The 26,734-nt window shown below is 34.7% G+C and overlaps 1 protein-coding gene across 1 annotated transcript in view; it reads right to left on the bottom strand.

The window, feature by feature from the left end:
* The window catches only part of LOC127864789 (proteasome subunit beta type-2-like), a 33,433-nt gene continuing 6,699 nt past the window's right edge, over positions 1-26,734 (bottom strand). Inside the window, exons 2-6 of the mRNA XM_052404663.1 lie at positions 17,422-17,544; positions 16,267-16,337; positions 6,792-6,954; positions 3,879-3,928; positions 1-653 (exon numbers count right to left, since the gene is read on the bottom strand). Coding sequence (XP_052260623.1) covers positions 546-653; positions 3,879-3,928; positions 6,792-6,954; positions 16,267-16,337; positions 17,422-17,544 — 515 coding nt within the window. The 3' untranslated portion in view covers positions 1-545. The remainder of the gene's footprint in view (positions 654-3,878; positions 3,929-6,791; positions 6,955-16,266; positions 16,338-17,421; positions 17,545-26,734) is intronic.

Below are 26,734 nucleotides of genomic sequence, written 5' to 3' on the forward strand. Positions count from 1 at the left end.
CATTGTTCAAATGAGTTTATTGTTTATTAAACAATGAAAACATGAAACATGTTGGTTGATATTGGTAGCACTTATCAATGCATGTTCAATTACATCACAGGCAACAAATTACTTTTATTGTTGCCAAAATGAAACACTTTTGTCATTCATACATCTTGCATGCCCTGTTGTTGATAGTCTTGTTTAATGGTAAAGTTAGCTTTCACTAAATTATCCAAATGGTCCATATGATTACCAATTTTCCCAACAAGCCCAGATGATGATAATTTTCAATGTATTAGTTATGTGCTCAGAGTGAATGACCTTTTCAATGTGAATAACTCAATAATTAAATCCATTTCAAACTAATTAACAACCATCTTATAAGCCTTAATGACATCAGAAAACAGTAAATTTCAGCTGATTTTTTACGTGTTCATAGTAAAAAACATTTGAATGTGGAAACCTCCATAATTAAATCCATCTCAAACAACCATCTTAATGACACAAGAAAATAGTTCAATGAATTCTGAACTCTCCCCCTCGTGCTTTCCCAGAATGCATAACTATGCTGGAGGTCCAGTGGCCACTATGTTGGGCAGATCTTGGATCCCGTCCTTGGTGATACATCTGACCTTGAATGTGGGCATGTTCACAATAAACCTCTGCTTGATCTGAAATGAAACGGTCGGAAAGTTTGATCACTGTTGCTATGACGCCAAGATGCATGGCTTTGCGTTTATTTATAAGGTAGTTTATAAATATATATATATATTTATATATATATATATATATATATATATAAACACTTGTATTACATTATATCAAGTCTTTTTCATACCCTTTTGGGGAAGAACATTTCAACCGAAATTTTGTGTTTTTCAGATTTTCAAGTTAGGCAGGGCTTTAGATACATGTAATAAGCGTAATTAAAATAACCAAAATCGTAATTAAATTCAAAATAAAGCATACAAAAACTCAAATAAAAATTTAAAAACTTAATTCCCGTAAAAAAAAAACTTGCGTCACGAAACGCAACTCTAACAAACACCAGGTGTAATTTTTAGAATGGTTATTTTCCGTACAAAAATGTACCAGATAGTTAATATGCCGTCCTATGAAGAAAAGAAGGCAGTCTTTCCAGCGGTTATCAATCTTTGGGGGTATTATTGTAATTATTTGTAGACCCGTCTGATTTCTACTTTCATTTTAGAGGTATTCAACTCAAAATGACCCGAAAACGGGGTGCATCGCTTTGAAAAGCCATCAATTGTGCAGCAATTTTCACGCACTCTTTCTTATTCAACGCAAAAATGAATGAACTTTGATCAGAAATTCAGTAATCGTTTGTTGTTATGTACAGGTACCTTTTTGAATTCCATTTGTATAAATAATAGGGATGGCAACAGTAATTTGGTTAACCGGTTATCCGTTTCTTAAGGAGGTTAACCGGTTACAAAATTAATATTCGGTTACTTTTGCAGAAAACACAATTTTTAGTTGAACGCAATAAATGCTCAAATCGTTAGTTTTGTTTAACTTCATTTTATTGTATTTGCTAATCCGCTTTTCTTATCACAAATTATCGGCAATTACCACCTTGTGATGCCCCCCTGTGGATCAAAAGCCATTAGAGTTGTAAACCATCGGGGTGCAGCGGATTAATGAGCAGGCACACGAGCAATTAGCACCTACTCTGCAGTGTGTTTGTTTAGCACTTTACATTCTACATGTATTGTGTTTCAATTATTCACATATTGATAAATTTAAATTATAAACCGACCAATTAGGCTTGTCAATTAGCCCTTTTTACTGCCACATGTCCTTTTTTTTATAAGTATTACATCCATGTGAATATTCAGTATAAAGTGGTCCAACTTGTTCAGATATCACGTATTTAAAAAGTTAAGAAACAATATACATGTATAATCATGCCTCTAACATCGGATGTCTGGAAATTTAATTTTAATTCCCAATTTAAAGGACCAACACAATTTGTAAAGAAGCAGTAATTAATTGATAAATTTAACCATTGTTAAAGTAATACGGTTACACGACAATACACAAGATAGAGTATATTTGCATATACATGTAATTGTTTATAAACGTATACGTTTTTCGGAGTTTTTTTTTCATTTATGTGGTACAACGACAGTCGGTTAACCAGTTAACAGCTCGAACATCGAAACAGGTTAACCGGTTACGGATTTGCTTAGGTTTTCCATCCCTAATAAATAATATAGTAACCTCGGTAGATTTTTATTATATTATATATGTCATTCCCTAAATTACCCAATTGAGTTAAAAAAAACGGGGGTGAAAAACCCAATTAAGCTCAAAAGTAGGAGGTGAACATTTTTTGCTAAAACTCTATTGAATTTACAAAAACCCTATTGTAGTCAAAAACAGGGGTTGATACCCCAAAAGTTATCTATAGCCCTGGTTAGGTAAATTAATTACCCTAGATTAAAATGTTTTTTACATGAACTTTTATTTCAAATGTATCTATATTTTAAATACTAATTTCAATTTTAAGGCAATGGTTCTTGAACTTTAATATTAGTGTGTATATCGTTATGTCACCTATTTTCGCGATGTATTTTTGATTTCACATCGCGAAATTTTATTACCGAATATACTGAAAATATGAACTTTTTTTAAGTAATGTAATATACCAGTTGTGACATTTTTATCAATATAAACTAATAATTGTAACAAAATATTGTATTTTAAAAGTTTTCTTATTTTCGTCAATCTGGTTGACAGTCCCTTTAAGACATAGGAATGCCATTAAAACAAGATCTACAACATGTTATATATAATTTTAATTTAATTAAAATAATTGTGCAATCTCAAGTCAGGTTTACAGATTAGCTACCAACAAACAAAATGTCAATGCAATACCTCCAGCCAAACACAGGATATTTAGCAGATACTTTTTTTCTATTGTCAGCAACAGTGACGTTGAAATTTATCCGATCGGCCAGGCTGAGCACAAACTTGCTCCAAGCCAAGCTCAAGCCAAGCTCAAGCCAAGTATGTGCGCTTGAAGTATACACACACATTTTTCCTGTAGCATCTTATTCAATACTTAAGATATTGGGCAGAAACAGTTCATCTAGTTTCACTAACATTGTCCTTCACCTTAACCTGACAAGCACCAAATTAAATCTTAAGCAATATACCTAGTCAAGTTTACTTTATTTAAAGTTTCATCAAGATTGATTCAATCATACTGAAGTTTATGAATGTACAACACTTATGAGAGAGCAGACATGATAAATTCTGCCATATTTGGGAAAATATGCAAGGACAATAACTACAAAGCACTTAATGCAATCTGACTGGGTTTCCAACCTGACCAAGATACATTATTACCAAGTTTTGTGATGATCCTATTACAACTCTTGAGTAATTAAGTGGAATAAATTTCCTGGATGCTGCCAGCCCGCCACATGTGTTTGCTAATACCCCCCATTTGTTGTGTTGGTCAATTTCTTTAAACTTTCATAATAAAAGGCCTATAAATACCAGGTATGTTTGGAATTACACGTATTGTCAAGCTTTACCTTGAACAAATCCATTCCAACTATAAAACTAAATAACTGTTTGTATAAATATTGGATAACATTACTAGAACGATAACAGGTTACTTGCTTTCCAAACACTGATCATGAACTGCAATCCCATATTTTTTTGTCCACAGAAACAACAGTAAATGTTTAATTCCGAACAGTTAACTTTAGCAAAAGAATAAGAAAGAAAATTCTTTATTGATACACAAAATAATTATCATGTTTGAAAAAAGACTATCAACTGAAGTTTCCATTTTGTTTGACCAAACTGGTTTTGACCAATAGTAATTTGATACTGAATGAAAAAAAACAACAAATCCCTACCTCATTAACACACTTAGCTAAAAGTTTCTGTGCCTCATCCAAGGTTATATCTGAAAAGAATAAACTCCATATTAGCAAATGCTATTTATTTACCATATCTATGGTATGGTGTAAGCAATACATAGAGGATATTTGTTGGATTCGATGGAATATCGATTTTATTTCACGAGTGATCATATAAAATAATATTTTCTCGAGTTGTGCAGCCACGAGTGAAAATATGTATTTTTATGATCACGAGTGAATAAAAATCGATATTCCATCGAATCCAACAAATTTTCTTTTTATTTTATGCTCTTTTCATCGTTTATTTACATTGGAAAAGAGTTTAAACTGGATAATTTTGCTGGATTTATGACGTCATTTCGTCAAAAAAAATGACGTCATTTCACAGTAAAACAGTAAACAGTGAAAAACCAGTTTTATTTCACTGATATTTCTCTATAAACCTACGGAAAGCATAAAATAAATGGACAAAATTCAAGTTAACCAATACATACTTACGTTATTCAAAACTTATGAGTGAAAGTTAGCCTATACATTTGGCAAAAGTTACATTCCATTCCCGACAGTCTGGCAATTCTTCAGACAAAATCAAATGTTAAAATAATTTCACAATTAAAATAGAAAAATCTTTCACCCCCATAACCATGCACTTTTTTTATTTGTTCATTAAACCTAGGAATGCAAAAAAGCACAGAATGCAATAATATGCCAAACAAGAAATATCTTTTAAAAAGATATACGGCGTTGATTGTGGTCGATGTTTATGAACGATCAAAAGTTATCTCTATGAGATAAAAAGTAGCGGATGCCTTTTTTCTGCGCAGTTCTTAGCTACATCATAAGCAAATCAATTACGGGGTGTTGCGCCAGATTTCGTGGCTTATTTTGCTTTATGTGATATTATTACTCAGATATCTATATTTACAGAATAGAAAAACACAAGAAACATGAAAATAAACGATTGCATATAGGTCAGCCGGCAATACTCGAATCTTATTTAATTGCATAATTATAGTATAGTGAATTATTGTGCTCATGCTTAATAAACTGGTCTAAATGGATAAATATTTCTAATTATTTTTATCAAAATTGGTCCTTATCATGCAAATGTTAAAACCATATTAAAAATCGATGATTGACATACCACAATAATATCGCCGAATATCTTTATTTAGTATCTTTCTGATCAAAACAGACTTCAAGTGCACAAAGTTTACGAGACGGCGTTTATATAAAGATTTCTGCAACTGACCGCAAACTGACCTTGATACCTTGCGGATTGGAATGCAATGCATTACAGTCAGTACGTTATTGTCAGTAAGACCGGTGTAACACAATGATCGCAACCCCTTCTGCGAACTCCGGTGATGAACTGTATATAAACTCTGACTTTCACAAATGGCCGGGAGTTGACCCGAAACCTCGCGGGTTGAAATGCAATGCAAGTTAGTACTAAATATGACAACATAGCTACTAGTATAAACGCTTTTGCGCTGGTAATTCTCTGAAAATAAAAGGTGAACGCACAAACTGTATTTATGTCGAAAATTGATTGTAAAACTGTTCTATCTATTGAGCCTTTTCATTAGAGATAAAATTGTTTCATGCAGTAAAACAGTGTTACAAAGACGCGGATATGTTTCCAATGTTATGGTGTTATACTCAAATCAGCCAATGGAATAAATGAAGTGTATTCATTCGTACCTAGCCGCGGGAAATTTTATTTGAGTATTATTGGACACTTACAAAGGTCAAGTCAGGGTGAAAAGCTGGCTTATTCAGCTAACGCCGAAAAACACGTAAACAGATATTGTGAATTTGAAAAAAGTCATTTGTTTGAGATTTTATCACACCACTATTTCTTTGTATGCCTGTCCACACCATGGATCACTGCTTACACCATATTAAGTTGCCAGGTCAGTGAATAACATGTACCTAAGGGCTATGTGCTATGGGTAGACATAACAACTAACATTCAAGAGATACAAACTACAATGAATAATAATTGTATTTTCCATTTATTATTGCATCCCAAACTATAATTTTGTACATGGTTCATTGTGTTTAACAAATTAATTGACTAAATATGCAACGTTTCATTTCTGTCAATGGTGTATTCTTTTTTAATTTAAAGGTGTTTCTAACAAAACACAGATTTATTATGTTTTGGTCAGAAATTTATCATGAAAAGTAGATTTGTTGTGTAAGTGAGAGATTTTCACATCACAATCCAAAATTTCATTTAATGAATGCATTAGAGGATACAACTTACTCCATAAAACTTGTCAGACACATTGCCTGACAAATTGTGTCTGATATTGCCCTAATATTAATCAGGCATTGTTCCTTTTTTATCAGAATTGTCTGACAGGTTTTGTAGAGATTGATACAATCAAAGAGAAAAGATCCATTTAAACATATTTCTTATTTTGTGGTCACTCTAAATATGGTTAACAACAACCCCAGCTATCATCACCAATGAAGCATATTGTGTCGGTCTGTGGACATGGTGTCAGCCTAGATATCAGAGGGTCCTGGCTTCGATCCCCACTATGGGAGCTTTGTCAAGATTTCACCTTATGACACAAAGTACTGATTCTTGTAAGAAATTGAATCAAGCTTAAACAAGTAAGTTAAACTCTTTCAGAGACAAAGTGCAAAAGGGTATATAGAACCAGCATAAAACCAAAACAGCCTCCTAGTAACTCGCCGTCTGTTCAGGATTTATGCTGTTTGCTGCTCATCAGTATCTTAGGGTAGGAAATAAGCCTTTAAAACTTGAATCTATCCATAAGGCCTTAAATTTAAGTTGATTTTCTAAAGGACTACAAGCACGTCAAAGTATATGAGTGATAAAGGGTAAAATAAATAAGCTTACACTAAGAAATCCTATGAAAGACCAAGTACCTTCGCGATAATGTCTGTCCAATATACTGACAGTGAAGAATGACCCGTAGCCATGAGCTCCGAACGGGACTTTGTTTAACGAGGCGAGGTAGTCCATGAAATAAAGTGCTGGCCCCTCATCTTTGTCATATCCAGCTAACAACAGATTCACCATGTAGGGGGTCTATAAACAAGAAACATCAATGATTAAGAAAGGGACAAAAGAAAAAGAGTACTGCGATTAGTTAACAAATTAACCATGATGGACGTTGGTCATTAGAAAATGAGAAAAAAAATTGCTTTTAGTTAACAACAATAAATTTACAATGAAGGGCAATGGGAAATTTAAATTTTGTCGAAGATATTATTGCATTACATAACACTTATATTTACATGTAAATTTCTGTCAGTTCAAAATCAGACACATTGGCATTTGGGAGTATATATCTATTTGTTCAATAATTTCACTTAAATAAACTCATTAAATTCCAATTACAAATAATTTACCAACTAAAAATATTTAGTAGCCAAAACTTGAATTCTAACAAAATTTGACAAGAAAAGTAGTTAAAGGACAAGAAATGTTTAATTTTCAATAAGATTGGAAGCTCATAAAACATTCAAAATGTGTAAGTAGACTGCGAGTATAATTATGCCATCTTGTGAAAAGGTTGAAAATACAAACAAGAGGGCCATGATGGCCCTGTATCGCTCCCAGGGTTTTTTCCCCACTTTTTGGGAAGATAGCCCATGGCTTTGGAATTGGGAATTTTATCAGCATTTTCATGAAATTGGGAAAATAAATTCATTAGCCTTTTTTTCCACACGAAAAGTCCACTGATTAGAGAAATACTAAATTTGATATAACCCTTTATAATCATTCAAATTAAAAGAACAAAATCATATAATACTTTGTTAGATGTAATTGAATTAAAATTGAGATAAAATACACATTAGACTTCTTTCTAAAAAAAAATATTTTTTTTTTTTTTTGGAAATTGGGAATTTTTTGCCACATTTTGGGAAAAAAGTATACTTTTTGGGAACATAACCGAATTTCGGCTATAAAATCGGGCCAAAAAAAACCCTGGCTCCAATGTTTTTTATGCGAAAAAAGCCTGCAATGCACATGGGTTGAAATGTACTCAAGCATGTGACTTTCTCTTTCTATCCCTCATCCCACTGGGCGCTTAAAGTTGGAAGGGTGAGCATTTTTATATATGGAAAACGTTACTAGGGTGCTAACTAAACAGACTAAAAAGCCTGGGAATTGTCGCACAGGTCCTTTGCTTATAACGTAGGTACATTTATCTCTCCAAAAGATATTGTCGTTCTTTCTATTTCACATATTTTTAAATGCTAAAGATCAAATCTACGCATGTTTTACAAGATTAATGAAAGTTCCTTCATTCAATCATGAATCTTTTTCCAAAATTCCAAAAAGTGTTTGTAGGTTTCAAAGTTTCTGTTACTTATATAGTTCATGACATATGCAAAATACCTAATGACGTAGATCACCTGAACTTTACTTCATTCTTGAGGCATTAGTGAGTGTAGCAGGATTGTTAACGTGGTGAAGAAATTGTTTATTGTACAAAGAAGATATTTGCCTGAGGAAACATAAAGTTACGAGTTTTTCAGGTTCATGAGGTGACGAAAGGCAGTAGGAATGATAACTTTGTAGAGGTTGTTTGTTAAACAAAGTAAATGTTTATAAGAGAAAAAATTGAGTTATAATTCATCAAGGTGTTGCGATCATGGCAATACTACTTGCATATGGCGTGAGGTTTAAAGAGATATCATGACAAACAATTAGCTTGACTTAACTTTCCTTTACTGTTTTCATCTGATGTTCCAATAGACCATAATTCCTTCTGTAGAGTTTGTTTTCGTTTTGAAAACAGGACTTCCGGTTTCAAAAAGGAGAAATTGCTTATGATGAGCAATTTCTCCTTTTATCACAATGATTTCTACCCCACCCAGCCAATTTATAATTAGTCCTTTATAATATTATTTCTCATCTGCTATTTCTTTCAATTTGGGGCAGTCCAAAATGTGTCGTTTGGTAAAGGGTTAACATTAATGGATAGTTAACATGTTGGTCTACCTTTCACGCTCGACATGTATGCATTTATCTCTTATAATTTAAAAGTTATTCCAAGTGTATTTTGATAAACTTGTAGTTTGAGAAGAAAATAGTTTATTCATCCCATAATGAATAAAAAGCAAAAACGCATAAACATGCAAAGTTCAACGACTTCCTGCGGCCATGTTTTTTGACGAATCAAATTTTCTTGAACAACATTTTAATGGCTTCAAGGGATAAATTTGGCCCCACGGGCATAATTTGAACAAACTTGGTAGAGAACTATAAGATGTCACTAACATACCAAATTTGGTAGCCCTAGGCCCAATGGTTATGGACAGGAAGATTTTTAAAGTTTGCATAAAAGAGGCTTTATATCCAGTGTTTTTCTTTATGGCAATTTCGGGGCCGTGTTTTTTGACGAATCAAATTTTCTTGAACAACATTTTAATGGCTTCAAGGGATAAATTTGGCCCCAGGGGCATAATTTGAACAACCTTGGTAGAGAACTATAAGATGTCCATACATGCCAGACGTCCCGATCTCGGCGGGACAGTCCATCTTTTGGGCCCTTTGTCCCGATATGAGACGATTTTTCTTGACATTCGTAAAAAACGATGTAAGGTCTATAGGTTCCCAATAAAATTGGCTATTTAAGCTCTGTTTCGCTAACACTTACCACCGCTAATCCCTTTATTGCCCCCAATTAACAATCCGATTCTACTTCTAGTGTGTACCAGTGTTGTTTATGACACCTAATCAGCGATTTATCGGCTAATTATTGATTTTATCAGGCATGCACACTATGGTGGTCTTCAAGATAGTGCATGGTCGCTTATTGCTATCGATAGTTGTATTATAATGAAATAAATGTTGAAAATGTGTTTGTTTTTGTCCTTGTTTGAAACGGTTTACAAAACAATTGTTTTGTAAAATTAACTCTACGTCATTAATGAGTCTTTTACATTCAATGTTTAGTTCCAAAATAGTGGGATAATCCGAATGTGCAATATACCAAAATTGCAACAATAAGTCCAATAAGTGATACCCATCCTGTCTAGTGTAATTGGGTGTAATTGTAACAAGAGCACTGCCTTGCGGGTGCAGACCGCTCATCTATTTTCTTTTTAAAGGTGAAGGGACTCTCATTTTCAATCACAAAGGAGGGAGGGGTGGAGTGAAGAGGGGTGTATAGTGTGGGGGTGTGGACATTTATTACATTATTTTCCATAAATGCGGAAAAAAAAAATCGGGGGTGGGGGGGGGGGTGGGGTGGGTGGGTGGTGGGGATTCTTGGGTGCGATGGTTGGACGGTATTTCAAACATAAAATAATAAAAATAAAAATTTGTGTTTTTTAACCGTTTAAAAAAAAAAAAATTGGGAGGGTGGGGTGGGGATGTATAGTGTGAGGGTGTGGTGGTCATTTGTGAGATGATCTTAAAAAAAAAAAAAAAAAAAAAATGTGGGGGGGGTGGGATTCGGGTGGGGGGAGGGGGGGGGATTCTACGGTGCGATGGTTGGACGGTATTTCAAACATAAAATAATAATAAAAAAAAAAAAATGGGTTTTTTAACAGTTTCAAAAAAAATAATTTGGGGGGGGGGGGGGGGGGTAGGGGGGGGGAGTATAGTGTGAGGGTGTGGTGGTCATTTGTGAGATGATCTTAAAAAAAAAAAAAAAAAAATAGGGGGGGGGATTCGGGGGGGGGGGGGGGGGGGTGGAGGGCACGGGGGATGGTTTGGGTGGAGTCTATTGTGGTATGTCAGGTAAGAGTAGTTTTGTCAAAGTATCAATCAAATCTAATCATAAATAAAGAAGTTATGGCAATTTTAGCAATATTTAATAATTTGACCTTGAGAGTCAAGGTCATTCAAAGGTCAAGGTAAAATTAAACTTGCCAGGTACAGGAACCTCATGATAGCATGAAAGTATTTGAAGTTTGAAAGCAAAAGCCTTAATAGTTAAAAAGTAAAGTGGACCGAAACACAAAATTTAACCATATATTCAAAGTTACTAAGTCAAAAAAGGGCCATAATTCCGTAAAAATGACAACCAGAGTTATGCAATTTGTCCTTTTACTGTACCCTTATGATAATTTGCGAGTGTTCCAAGTATGAAAGCAATATCTATGATACTTTAGGGGTAAAGTGGACCAAAACACAAAACTTAACCAAATTTTCTAAGTATAAGGGGCCCATAATTCCGTCCAAATGCCAGTCAGAGTTACATAACTTTGCCTGCACAGTCCCCTTATATATACAGATGAAACTGACCTAACGGCCACCTGAATTTACCGGTCACCTGCAGACAACGGTCAGTCTGGAATCCCCCCGACGAAAAACACTCTAGATTACACCTGAATTTAACGGCCACCTGTCCATAACGGCCAACGGCCACTATATTCAACTCCGAAATTCATGTTTGAACTGAAATCAACGGTCACGCGTCAGTCGTCTCGAGTCGCGAAAATTAAAAACACTGCACATCATTTGTCCGTCTATTTTGCGGTTAAAGCGTTTGATAGCGGTAATTGCCTTTGATATTATAAAAGCGGCTCGCTGCGAGTAAACAAATAATAAGGTGTTGAGAAGGTTTGTTTTCCGGGGAAAATTGTGGGGGTTTCTTCAACAGAAGATATGTCAGAGTTTTTGACACGTTTAAAGTAATAATCGCTAATTAAATGACCGCTAATTAGAACATTGTACTTACAACATTGAGTATCGATTTTAAAATAACATTTTCGGATCATTCTTTAAAAGAGCTTTCTAGCGTGCACAACACTTCTAAAAGCAATCGGAATAATAAATCACGGAATAACAATGAGTGGTAAACGTAAGTTCCTCACATTAGAGGAGCGAGTCAAGTGTTTGAAACTATTTGAATCTGGAAAAAGTTCGCGTGTAATAGCAAGTGAGCTCTGTGTTGGACCTACGCAAATGCAGAGTGTGCTTAAGCGTAAGCGAGAAATTATGGAGGAGTATGATTCGAATGCAAATGTGAGTTTAAAGCGTTGTATTTTGTATGAGGTTGTTGAATTAAAATGCTTTTTGTGTGATGTTTGCGTACGAATAAATTTAAACAAACTTGTTGCGTCTTTTTCTTTGAATTAGAACTGTACAATATCACCGTACTATCGGTTTATGAAAGCAAATCCGCTTTTTAGACTTGTACGGCACATGACAAGTTTTATTAACTGAATGATCGAGATGCATGATTAAACAATTATACAAGCGTTGATAAAGTCATTGCTTTAGTTTAATAACAATATGAAATTAAATCAATCTATAAAATATTATTCTGTATTATTCAATGTAAGTAAATTCTGTTATTATGCTTAGTTAACGGCAATGAGCATTTGTTTAACACTGTGTGCAAACAACTGAGTGGGGTAACGATGTAGCAATACTACCAACTGACAAACCATCTTAAAATTGTGATCCGAATTCAACGGTCACCTGTGGACAACAGTCACTTTGGTCATTTCCCTTGACTGACCGCTGAATTCAGGTTTGACTGTAGTTAATAGGTGTTGCAAGTATGAAAGCAATAGCTTTGATACTGTAGGAATAAAGTGGACCTAAACACAAAACTTAACCAAATTTTCAATTCTCTAAGTATAAAAAGGGCACATAATTCTGTCAAAATGCCAGTCAGAGTTACATTACTTTGCCTGCACAGTCCGCTTATGATAGTTAGTAAGTGTTGCAAGTATGAAAGCAATAGCTTTGATACTTACGGAATAAAATGGACCAAAACACAAAACTTAACCAAAATTTTCAATTTTCTAAGTATAAAAAGGGCACATAATTCTGTCAAATTGCATGCCAGAGTTATCTAACTTTGCCTGCCCAGTCCTCTCATGATAGTAAGTAAGTGTACCAAGTTTGAATGCAATAGCACTGATACTTTCTGAGAAAAGTGGACCTAAACGCAAAACTTAACCGGACGCCAACGCCGACGCCAAGGTGATGACAATAGCTCATAATTTTTTTTCAAAAAATAGATGAGGTAATAAAAACAACAAGGTGCTATGCATGACAGTTTGACCCTACTCCAATGAAGCTAAAAACAACAAGGTGCTATGCAGGACAGTTTGACCCTACTCCAATTAAGCCGCGACAATTGACAAGTAACAAACTGCGCATGGATACATGCTTAAAAAACATCGCAACAAACAGTAAAAGTGGTAAGCTGATGTAACTGTTCGGTAGATAGTTTACTGTAACCCGTACTTTCAGTGTAACGAATAGCCTCCCCTGCGTTAATGTTTGCCATTGAAAGTAATATAATGAGTATTGTTGTCGTAATGTTCCAGATTTTGTACTCTAAAAAGATGAATATTATCTTCGTTGTTTGCTGTATGTCTTATTTAATAAAACTGTTATTGTTATGTTTTAGATTTCATGCTTCATATCAGATGTTTTATGTCTTGAATAAAAGTATCAAGAGTTTTTGTTAGTACTATACTGACTACAGTAAAGGTGGAATGATAGATTGTTTTAGGTGTCCTGCTTTTTGGTCAAATGTCCCGACAATTTTTTATGGAATGTCCCGCTTTGGACCTAAACAATTCTGGCATGTATGAAGATGTCACTACATACTAAATTTGGTAGCCCTAGGCCCAACGGTTATGGACAGGAAGATTTTTAAAGTTTGCACAAAAGAGGCTTTATATAATATATTATGCATATGTTCAGTTTTGTGACCCCCGGGCAGGGTCAAATTTGAGCCCTGCGGAATAATTTGAACAAATTTGGTAGAGGACTATAAGATGTCACTACATACCAAATTTAGTAGCCCTAGGCTCTATAATTATGAACAAGATTTTTAAAGTTTGCACAAAATAGGCCTTATTCAAGCATATGTTCATTTTTGTGACCCCCGGGGCAAGGTCAAATTTGACCCCAGGGGCATAATTTGAAAAAACTTGGTAGAGAACTTTAAGATTTTAATACATACCAAATTTGGTAGAAATAGAACCAATGGTTATGGACAGAAAGATTTTTTAAGTTTGCACAAAATAGGCCCAATATAAGCATATGTTCAATTTTGTGACCCCTGGGGAACGGTCAAATTTGAGCCCAGGGGCTTAATTTGAACAAACTTGGTTTAGGACTATTAGATGTCACTACATACCAAATTTGGTAGCCCTATACCATACAGTTATGGACAGGAAGATTTTTAACGTTTGCACAAAATAGGCCTAATTTAAGCGTATGTTCATTTTTGTGACCCCCGGGGCAGGGTCAAATTTGACCCCAGGGGCATAATTTGAACAAACTTATTAGATTTCACTTCATACCGAATTTGGTAGCCCTTAGTTGGCACGATGGTTATGGACAAGTAGATTTTAAAGTTTGCATAAAATAGGCTTTATATAAGCATATGTTCATTTTTGTGACCCCCGGGGCAGGGTCAAATTTGACCCCAGGCAGGGCTCGAAATTAACAATCGCACACTCACAAAATGCGAGTGCAAAATACCGATTGCGAGTTAAGTTTTAAGCCACTAGTATTTTTTGGAAAGTAAATAAATAGTGAAACAAGGGACAAAATTGTCACAAAACCAGGTTTTCATTGTGAAAAAAAATCTGATAAAGGGAGACAACTCAAACTGAACTTTTGAAATGAACAAAGAAAATTAACCCCCTTTGTAAGTTTGTTTTAAAATAAATCTATTTTTAGTCGTGGCGACCTTGACATTGGAGATATGCACATGAATTTATTTTTTTTGACCTTTGACAATGAAAGATGACCTTGACCTTTCACCACTAAAAATGTGCAGCTTCATAAGATACACATGCATGGCAAATATCAAGTTGCTATCTTCAATATTGCAAAAGTTATGAGCAACGTTAAAGTTTTCGGACGGACACACGGACGGACGGACGGTCAAAATTTGTGTGCGTATGGAAAGGCGTTGTCCATATACACATGCATACCAAATATGAAGGTTATATCTCAAGGGACATAGAAGTTAAGAGCATTTTTCGAAACCTAAACGCAGATTTTGAAACCTAAACGCAGACCCCTACTTCAAGGTCAAGGTCACAGGGGTCAAAATTGTTGTGCGTATGGAAAGGCCTTGTCCATATACACATGCATACCAAATATGAAGGTTATATCTCAAGGGACATTTATGGCCATTTTTGACCTTTGAACTCAAAGTGTGACCTTGACCTTGGAGATAATGACGTAATTATTTCGCGCGACACACCGTCCAATGATGGTGAACAAATGTGCCAAATGATTTTAAAATCTGACAATGAACGACATAGTTATGGCTCGGACAAGCTCATTTATGGCCATTTTTGACCTTTGAACTCAAAGTGTGACCTTGACCTTGGAGATATCGACGTAATTATTTCGCGCGACACACCGTCCAATGATGGTGAACAAATGTGCCAAATGATTTTAAAATCTGACAATGAACGACATAGTTATGGCCCGGACAAGCTTGTTCCGCCTGCCCGCCAGCCCGCCAGCCAGCCAGCCAGCCAGCCAGCCAGCCAGCCAGCCAGCCAGCCAGCCAGCCCGCCCGCATTCGCCAATCTAATAACCAGTTTTTTCCTTCGGAAAACCTGGTTAAAAACAATGAGTAATATTGCTAAATGCGCTCGACGTCGTGAACCCTAAACCATTGGTCAATTTATGAACGTCCGAATACCCGTATGCAGAAGCGCGCACCTTGTATGTAGACTTGTATACTTATAGTACAGATACGCGGATGGTATTGGTACAAAGAACGTGAAACAGTCTACTAATTTACACGTGTTCATTGAACTTGAACAGGCATGGTGTCGAAGCGAAAAATAACAAGTTTCATTTTGCCCACATACTGAAATAACAACACGAAAGATAAAGCAAAGTTAACCGTTGAGTTAGAAAAAAAAACGGAAATTAAATTGTTTCCAGCAAAATTTGCGAGAATGTTTTTGATTTTGCGAGTTGGTATTAAAGCTGCTCGCAATGTTTTGCAAGTAGAAGAAAAAGTTAAATTCGAGCCCTGCCCAGTGGCATAATTTGAACAAACAAAGTAGAAAACTATTAAATGCCACTACATACCAAATGTGGTAGCACTAGGCCCAGTGGTTATGGACAAAAAGATTTTTAAAGTTTGCACAAAATAGGCTTTATATAAGCATATGTTCAATTTATTGACACCTGGGGCGGGGTCAAATTTGACCCCAGGGGCATAATTTAAACAAATTTGAAAGAGGTTCACCCCAGGAACATTTGTGAGAAGTTTTATCAGAATTGGAATTGTAGTTAAGGAGAAGAAGATGTTTAAAGAAAAAGTTAACGCACGCACACACACACGGATGGACGAACGCAAGCACGCACGGCGGACACAGGACCATGACATAAGCCCCGCTGGCCTCTGGCCAGTGGAGCTAAAAAAATTCTTACAGAGCTACGGAGGTAATCTGCAAGATTCTTTCTAGTGAAATTTGCAGCTGCATGTGGGGATAACTCATAACCTGCAAAAAAAAAAACATTTACAGAAAGTGTGAATGATGCAGTACAAATATATCAAAACAAAGTGCAGCATGATGCAGTTCAAAATATTATGACAGCTATTCAAATACCTTTATCCAAGATTCTAAATTTTGTTATTCCAACTAAACATATACACTAACATGTATCCATGATTCTAAATTTTGTTATTTCAACTAAACGTATACACTTATCCATGATTCTAAATTTTGTTATTTCAACTAAACGTATACACTTATCCATGATTCTAAATTTTGTTATTTCAACTAAACGTATACACTTATCCATGATTCTAAATTTTGTTATTTCAACTAAACGTATACACTTATCCATGATTCTAAATTTTGTTATTTCAACTAAACGTATACACTTATCCATGATTCTAAATTTTGTTATTTCAACTAAACGTATACACTTATCCATGATTCTAAATTTTGTTATTTCAACAAAACGTATACACTTATCCATGATTCTAAATTTTGTTATTTCAACTAAACGTATACACTTATCCATGATTCTAAATTTTGTTATTTCAACTAAACGTATACACTTATCCATGATTCTAAATTTTGTTATTTCAACTAAACGTATACACTTATCCATGATTCTAAATTTTGTTATTTCAACTAAACGTATACACTTATCCATGATTCTAAATTTTGTTATTTCAACTAAACGTATACACTTATCCATGATTCTAAGTTTTGTTATTTCAACTAAACGTATACACTTATCCATGATTCTAAATTTAGAAATTTTGTTATTTCAACTAAACGTATACACTTATCCATGATTCTTTAGCAGATATTGATAGTGAGATACAATTGTATTACATGAAACACATGAACCATTTGACTTTCCACAATTCTAGTTGCTAATCATGTGTGTTTGAAGTTTAATTGGATCAAAGATATTATAACAAAACAGATAATTATACAAACAACATTAGCACATGTAATATGAAAACTGTAAAATTAAAAGAACATTTTAATAAATATCTAAAGCATGTTCATATTGGTTCTAAACTTTATTAATAAAATAGAAAACTATGCAGCAAACAGTCAGTACCATTTCTCATTTTGTAGAGCTGAATGTTTTTACTCATGTACTCTGCGAACTGGACTGTGTCGCCAGACTCTCCCACCACCAGCATCAGGAGATTGTCATTTAACTTGTGCATTTTATCCAGATCTAAAATGGAATAATACTTAGTTATGCTCCACTCTCTTATATTAAATGAGGTAAAACTACTTTCCCGCAAGTCTGCTGAAGTATACATGGCCCCTATTCCAAAGAACATCTAAAACTATTTCCTGTAGAACAATAATTTAACATACATTTATGATTTTGTGGGTCATACCGCAAAACATCAATAGCAAAATACCTATAATGACATTATAAAGCCATAGAATAGAAGAAAAAAATTGCATAAATAATGCAATGTCTGAACAATGCTACAGAAACCTTTGAATACAACATTCAGAGACAAACCAGTGGTAGCAAAAGTAATCATGTCCAAACGAACAGTGGTACCTCCAAATTCAGTGGTAAGGGTCCCTTGTAAACAGGAGGTTAAGTTGGGTGCATATAACATGGAACCAGTAAATAACTTGCATGTATTGATGCCAGTTATTCCGGCAACTAATGAAGACCCAGTGGTGTGTTTGGAGAAACCACCTGACCAGTTTAAGACTATCAAGAAAAGGGCGGTTGTGTGGAATGCCTATGAATTTGAAGAGGTTTTTGAGGGTGGCCATCAACAAGCGATGCCTGCTAAAGGCATCAAGTTACATACCGTAGCTAATGTGGATCACTGCTCAACAACGGAACATAACAGAAATCTGTTGGGGATGTCCGGTGCTGGTTCTAATAGCCAACCAGAGAACCGGAGACCGTGGCAGGTTGCCATGTTGAGTCGGACCAGCAAAAGAGGGAAAAAGAAGTTTTCATTCCTGACCATCAGTATAAAGTGTACAAAGCCTCGATAGGGAAATTGACGGGTGAACAAGTCGGTGCACTCACCGGCACACTTTTCTCCGAAGAAGTTGACGACGACATTGGCTTAATAAAGCAGGGCAGTTTCCGAACGAGGGGTCACCAAACAACTTATGAGCACGGATTGCCGAGTGGTCTAAGCGATGTCCCAGAAGTTGAACGCGTGTTTACTTTATTTTAACCTTTACCGAAAACCGTACGTAGTTCACTATCACGACTTTCGCTTTACGACATCTACCGCAAACCATACGTATTCAAACATGTCACACAACAACAAAAGCTATCATAAAACAAGAGCACCGCCTTGCGGGTGCAGACCGCTCATCTATTTTCTTTTTAAAGGTGAAGGGACTCTCATTTTCAATCACAAATGAGGGAGGGGTGGAGTGAAGAGGGGTGCATTGTGTGGGGGCTGGGACATTTATTACATTATCTTCGAAAAAAAGGAAAAAAAAAATCCAATTATTTGTGTTTTTTAACCGTTTAAAAAAAAAATGGGGGTGTGAGGTGGGGGGGGGGGGGTATAGTGTGAGGGTGTGGTGGTTATTTGTGAGATGATCTTACAAAAAAAAAAAAAAAAAAAAAAATTAGGGGGGGGGGGGATTCGGGTGGGGGGAGGGGGGGATGGGGGGGGGATTCTTGGGTGCGATGGTTGGACGGTATTTCAAACATAAAATAATCAAAATAAATAGTTTTTTTTTAACCGTTTGAAAAAAAAAATTGGGGCGGGGTGGGGTGGGGGGGGTATAGTGTGAGGGTGTGGTGGTCATTTGTGAGATGATCTTTAAAAAAAAAAAAAAAAAAATAGGGGGGGGGGAAATTCGGGGGGGTGGGGGGGGGATTCCGGGTGGGGTGGCACGGGCGATGGTTTGGGTGGCGTCTATTGTGGTATGTCAGGTAAGAGTAGTTTTGTCAAAGTATCAATCAAATCTAATCATAAATAAAGAATCTAATCATAAATAAAGAAGTTATGGCAATTTTAGCAAAATTTAATAATTTGACCTTGATAGTCAAGGTCATTCAAAGGTCAAGGTAAAATTCAACTTGCCAGGTACAGTAACCTCATGTTAGCATGAAAGTATTTGAAGTTTGAAAGCAATAGCCTTGATACTTAAGAAGTAAAGTGGATCGAAACACAAAATTTAACCATGTATTCAAAGTTACTAAGTCAAAAAAGGGCCATAATTCCGTAAAAATGACATCAAGAGTTATGCAACTTGTCCTTTTACTGTACCCTTATGATAGTTTGCGAGTGTTCCAAGTATGAAAGCAATATCTATGATACTTTAGGGGACCAAAACACAAAACTTAACCAAACTTTCAATTTTCTAAGTATAAAGGGCCCATAATTCCGTCCAAATGCCAGTTAGAGTTACATAACTTTGCCTGCATCGTCCCCTTACGATAGTTAATAAGTGTTGCAAGTATGAAAGCAATAGCTTTGATACTGTAGGAATAAAGTGGACCTAAACACAAAACTTAACCAAATTTTAAATTTTCTAAGTATAAAAAGGACACATAATTCTGTCAAAATGCCAGTCAGAGTTACATTACTTTGCCTGCACAGTCCCCTTATGATAGTTAGTAAGTGTTGCAAGTATGAAAGCAATAGCTTTGATACTTAAGGAATAAAATGGACCTAAACACAAAACTTAACCAAACTTTTCAATTTTCTAAGTATAAAAAGGGCACATAATTCTGTCAAAATGCACGCCAGAGTTATCTAACTTTGCCTGCCCAGTCCCCTCATGATAGTAAGTAAGTGTACCAAGTTTGAATGCAATAGCATTGATACTTTCTGAGAAAAGTGGACCTAAACGCAAAACTTAACCAAAATTTTCAATTTTTTAAGTATAAAAAGGGCACATAATTCAGTCAAAATGCACTACAGAGTTATCTAACTTTGCCTGCCCAGTCCCCTCATGATAGTAAGTAAGTGTACCAAGTTTGAATGCAATAGCATTGATACTTTCTGAGAAAAGTGGACCTAAACGCAAAACTTAACCGGACGCCGACGCCGACGCAGACGCTGACGCTGACGCCGACGCAGACGCCGACGCCGACGCCAAGGTGATGACAGTAGCTCATAATTTTTTTTCAAAAAATAGATGAGCTAAAAATTGACAAATCTGTTTTAACTTAAAAATAAATTGATATTCTTTCAAACAAGTACAACTTAAAAGTCAGTCTTCTTCAAATGCTGGCAGTGAAACGCCAGAAACGTCCGGTCAAGAGAGTGTTGAAAGACTGTTTGCTTAACCTGCTTTGCACGCCGGAGAGAAACAGGCTTGTGGAAGCTACACTGGAGTCCCTGATCAGACTTTGTCTGCACACGGAGAAACTTGGTGAAGAGGAGGTCACCAGAATAATTGATAAATTCGCTGAAAAGCCCAGAAATATTGAACTTTGAACATAAACATAACATGTTTATTAATAAAAGAGTTTGAATTATGTTTTCTCCCTCTGTATGGTGAACTATAGTGTTAAAACTTGATTTTGTACTGTTACTAGCTAAGCATAGAAATTTCCCTCTTTTCCCCTTTTATGCGCGAATTTTCCCCCCTCAGGGGACCCGACCCCCTTCCCCCTAAACTGAAAAAAAACACTGAGTTTGGCTATGCCCTTGACTTGAGATGTAGATCAGGGTTAGCATTCCGAAAAAAAAATGTAATGCCACATCCGTCATCGTGACTTTAACAAGCCGAAGAGACCAAACCACATCGACCCAAAAAGTACCGTGGCAGTAAAATCATGCAGTAAATACAAAAAAAGCATATAACAAGTAAATAAAAATGCGGTGGGGTTAATATGGGCAAAAGCCCGCGAAGCGGGCGTTGACCGTTCATACATATGGGAATTTAGACATAAAATTACATAAGAATACCACATATGGATACGTCTCAAAAAAATTTGCCACGCGACATATATTTTCGCGTTGCTATTTATGACCTTGAACAAATCAAAAACACTTTGACATATGCTTAATCACATGTAAATACATACCTCAGGAAAAGTTATATCAATGACATCATAATTGTGTAGCGAATCGCACTAAATATTCTCGCATTATTTGTTTTTCTTCACAACCGTTCCAGAATTAAGTCATTACTCAATTATCTCCCCTGAATGCTCTTCTTCAGTGGGTATAAGCCGAAGACTGGTTCACTACATATTGTGACAGTCTTTACCACACAATTGAGGTGAACATAACCCGTCTTTAATATATTGCCGAATCTCAGATTTCTGTCGAATTTATTTGCTTTGATCTTTTCGATATCGTATTGTTATTATTATCCTGACAAATCACAAACGCTTGCTAAAAAATTGTTTGTTTTAAACATTATAGTTGGCATCTCTATTCTTCCAGTATTCTCGCGGTATTTCAATAACGACACCCTACTGTTTATTTGTCAGAATTTGTGACGCATTTTCCATTCGCTCTCAGAAAGAAGTATTACGTGTGATCATGAGCAATATTCTGGTATGTTGTCGTTGTTATCCACCAGAAACACACAGGCCTTGAAGAATTTTTCCATAGCCACTCGCCCTGCAGGGCGAGTGGGCCTGACAATCCAATCGCCCGTCACTTTCATCTACTCGCCCTGCATTAAAAAAAAATATATCTATATTTATAGTTTTGATGACCTTTCTTTCTGTTCCCTGTCTCCACCACCTTGAAGATATTTTGAAATAGAACCCTTTTCCATGCTGAGTTTTAATATTTCAGGTGAATTTTTACTGAAAGACACGCTTGATTGACAAATGGTTACAATATGGTAAATTTTTGCTAAGGCTTCTGATCAAGAAATATTATGTTTATTAATAATTATTTTTTCTTTTTATTTTTAATTAAATATAAGAAGTATTATAATTAACCATTTTTTTATTTTTTTTAATGATATTTACATTAAAATGAAATTTTATTTTTCACGGAATGACCAATATATTTAACTGTGTTTTTCACTTTAAATCGATTAGCTGACAGCACTGACACCTACAAAAAGAGCGCAGCCGATTTCGAGAATTATTTTGACTGTGCCCGTTACGTCATTTTTCAGTGTCAAAACGAAAGTGCAGTTTCTTTGTGTACTAAAAATATTTTTGTTCTTTCGAAAAATTGCTCGCAATTTGTATTGATGTGGCAGGAGTTCTGGAACTGAATTTATATTTCTCAACTTGAAAAACAGCACTCGCCCGGTCGGTCGAGTATTTAACAAACTTTACTCGCCCGACCATCAACTTCACTCGCATATGCGAGCGGTCGAGTGGATTCTTCAAGGCCTGACACATTTATTCATAACATTTTAAGATATTCCGATCTAACTTTTTAGTCTTTTAGCTTTAATTTTTAACGTATTTACACCTCGTCTTCTCGCACTTTACCGATATCCAGAAAGGTTACATATCACTTTAATTAGTTTAGGCCTAAAACCACAAAATCCGATACCGTTGGATTTTCGTACCACAATCTTACGTAAAAAATCTTCCAGATTTGAAATCAACAAAAAAAGACATTTATAAATTGTCTGCATTATTGATCAAATTTAAAGATATTTGTTGGTTTTCCGTTTTTAGAAGCTGTTCTGCAAAGGCAAGAGCTGGGCATCATACAAGCCATTCTATCCAGCAAAACTGACAGTTTTGGTTTACAGAAATCAACAAAGGAGGGATTCCTGAACTATCAAAATTTCCAAGCTATACACACAGTTATTATCTGTGGTGATCTTTATTGGTTCTGTTTGTTTACTTGGATGGAACATGTGTGAACTTTTATAGAACTTTGAAAAGTCTATATATGTCTATCTATAAACAAAAATCAGCTATGGTATAATAAGATCAGATGTTCAAACAATGTCAAAGGGTTGTTGAAAAACTAGTAATACACAACTTACCACAAGTATGTAAAAGCACTAAGTACCTGTGATCATTTTTAGTAAGATAGTGTAAATCTAAACAGTAGCAAATAGCTTGTTTAGTAAATGCATAATGCAATTAATATGATTTCCGTTCTATTGTGTAATTAATAAATTGGTTGTTACTTATTAATCCATGATAAATGTTTTATGGCTAGTACAAAACCAGCAATGTTAATTTTGTAAAAGGTAATACAATAACACCACTTTGTAATTTCATATACGTAAATATTCTTGACATGTAGGTTGATGACAGTGTTATAGTTTTACTTATTTTGTAACTATTATTTTATGTGCAAATTAATGATGTGAAGTGTTTTGTATCTCCACACAATACCACATACCTTTTTTTATTTTATGCTTTCCGGTGGTTTATAGAGAAATATCAGTGAATTAAAACTGATAATTTCACTGTTTCAAACAATGAAAATTATCAGTGAAAATTATCGATAATTTTCACTGTTTGTGTTAAATGACGTCATTTTTTTGACGAAATGACGTCATGTTCCCAACGAAATTCTTTAGTTAAACTCTTTACCAATGTATACAAACTGTGAAATTAAGCATAAAATAAAAAGAAAATTTGTTGGGTTCGGTGGATTTCGATTTTAATTCACTCGTGATCATATAAAATATATATTTTCACTCGTGGCTGCGCCACTCGTGAAAATATTATTTTCTATGATCACTCGTGAATTAAAATCGATAATCCACCGAATCCAACAAATATCCTCTATATATATGTACTGTGTTATGTGTTATTTGAATGTTTAAATAAAAAAATATGGATGATATAACAGGATGCATTCTAATATTTGCATTCAAATTGTAACTATAGAGCTAAGTGAATGCAGTTTAGACTGTGATTTTAGAATTGCTACAAAATGGCTAGTTTTTTAGTGGCGACAAAATTTAAACTATTCAACAATAGTTTGCGAAAGAAAATTAGAAACCTGCAAGATACCTGTATTTATTAAATATTTTAATTGCGAAACAAGTATGTTGTTATGCTGTTACACATAATTATACATTAATAATAAATAAGAAGACAATTAGTGGTGTTAACGTTTCCCAACAGTAGAAATCATTCTTCTGATGAAGTCAGTGATTATAATACAGACGAAAGCTCCAGGTATGGCTTTCAATACGTAGTGTGTGTTATTTGACAATCTAAAACTTATTGGATTAAAAAAAATCCTGTCAAATTTGTCAATCAAAATTAATTTGACACATCACATGATTTTGATTATGTTAAATCAGTGTACTGTATGCTAAATGCAACTGCTTTAGCAAGCTGGCAAGTTTCCTGGGTAGGACCAGTACTTAGTGTGTATATGACGTACCATGACGTCGAAAGTCTACAAGACCTACTAGGTAGAACGAGTTATGTACTTCCACGTACAATTTTCACCAACCCTTGAGTGTTAGCCAATCAGAAGACACCTTACGTCTGTTGCTTTTGGAGATATTTGACATTGAACATTATTATTATTATTATTTATACCGAATTATGCGACTATCGACCGCTTACTCATAGATATTGTGCATATTTATTAAACATTACTATTATTATGATTTATACCAAATACGCACAATATGAGTTAGCGGTCGATAGTCACATAATTTGGTATAAATTACCTACTTAAGGGATCAACACAGAGACCTCCCAGTGACTAAGCCAGTTAGCAGACACCCCATCCACTATACCACAGATACCGAACCAGCTATAAATTATTGTGGCTAGAAAAAAAAATAAAATAAGATGCTAGATCTTTAAGCTTGGAACATGTAACTCGTTTAAAGATTGAATTTTTTTTATGCATTACTTAGATATTGCAACAATTATAATATTTTGAACACAATCATGTCCATATATTTATTAAAAATACATGGTTATCAAAAAAACTTAAAAAGCTTTTGCCCATAAATTAGGGGTTTCCGGTCTTTTCTCCCCCTGGACGTTTCTCCCCTGGTCTTTTCTCCTCCCCAACCCTAGACTTTTCTCCTCCAAACATTTTTTTATTATCTCTATATTTAGGTAGGAGAAAATAAAGTATGTGATTGAAGAACCGTAAATGAAGGAGCAATTAGTTATACCAATAAATGTTGGTGTTGTTATTGCGTTATCAGTGAGTAGTATTATTTTTAATTAAATTTTGTTGTAAGTCTATAAGACTATAAAAGAAATAGTAAAATAGCGACATATTATTTTAAGTTTCTGTTTAAGTTTATAAGTTAATCTATTGAAATAAAAATTGATTGTTAATCATTCTTCAATATTTATGAAATGATCAAAAGATGTTGTTTTTCACACTTCTATATTTTGTTTATAAGAACATGAGACTGATTGAAATGTTTGATGTCTAGTGATAAAATACACAATTTGATTAAATTATCACATTTATGATTGATCTGGAACATTGTTGGGTGCTAATTAAGAAATATTCTTTATTTAAAATATTATTTCATACAAAAAATATCATTTAATACAAAAAATGTCTTGGCACAGATATAACTTCTGAAATGATATTATTGCAGCAATTTAAATAATATCCTTCATTTAAAATATTATTTCATACAAAAAATATTATTTAATACAAAAAATGTCTTGGCACAGATTATTACAAAAAATATATTTAAATTTTCATTAAATGTTTTACAAAACTAAAATTAGTTTTTGCTGTATACCATAATATTATGAGTAAAAATTTATGATTTGAAATAAAATAAAATTAATTAATTTGTAATTGTGTTTTGTTTCTGTTTAAAATATATTTAAACTTTCATTAAATGTTTTACAAAACTAAAAATTGTTCTTGATATATACCATGATATTATAAATAAAAATTGATGATTTGAAATAAGATAAATTAATTAGTAACTGCGTTGTGTTTTTGTTTCTGTTTAATTATCAGTTAAAAATCAGCCAAGATGTTGATTGGCACATTCTTTCAAATAAACAAGGATAGCAATTCCAAAGGATGACACATTCCACCCATGTAATTTAGCAAGATTTTTTCACAAGAATGTCATAGGGATTCAGACCTGACCATTTCCACATCCTGTCCATATCCTGCCCAGTCCAGTGTACAGAAGAAACTCCCTCCGGAAGAAACCCCCTTCGCTAAAAACGGCAGGGCGGAAGAAACCCCCTTTCATAGTTTACATACGCGGAAGAAACCCCCTCGCTAGTTTTGAATAGGCAGAAGAAACCCCCTCGCTAGTTTTGCATAAGCGGAAGAAACCCCCTTCCATAGCAGAACAAACCCCCTTCCAGACGATCTAATTACATTCAATCGCACGGTAATTGTTTATAAAAAATTCACTTTCATTTTCAGAAAGTTCCTGGTAAGCATGATTCCATTTTTTTTTAAAGACGAATGCTTCGGTTATTATAAATATGTACGAAAAATCTTCGTCACTATCGGCTCTGGGCGCTAATTTTGTGTTTTTGTTATTTTTATCAATCTAGT

Source organism: Dreissena polymorpha, chromosome 1 (genome assembly GCF_020536995.1).
Source record: "Dreissena polymorpha isolate Duluth1 chromosome 1, UMN_Dpol_1.0, whole genome shotgun sequence".
Classification (NCBI taxonomy): domain Eukaryota; kingdom Metazoa; phylum Mollusca; class Bivalvia; order Myida; family Dreissenidae; genus Dreissena; species Dreissena polymorpha.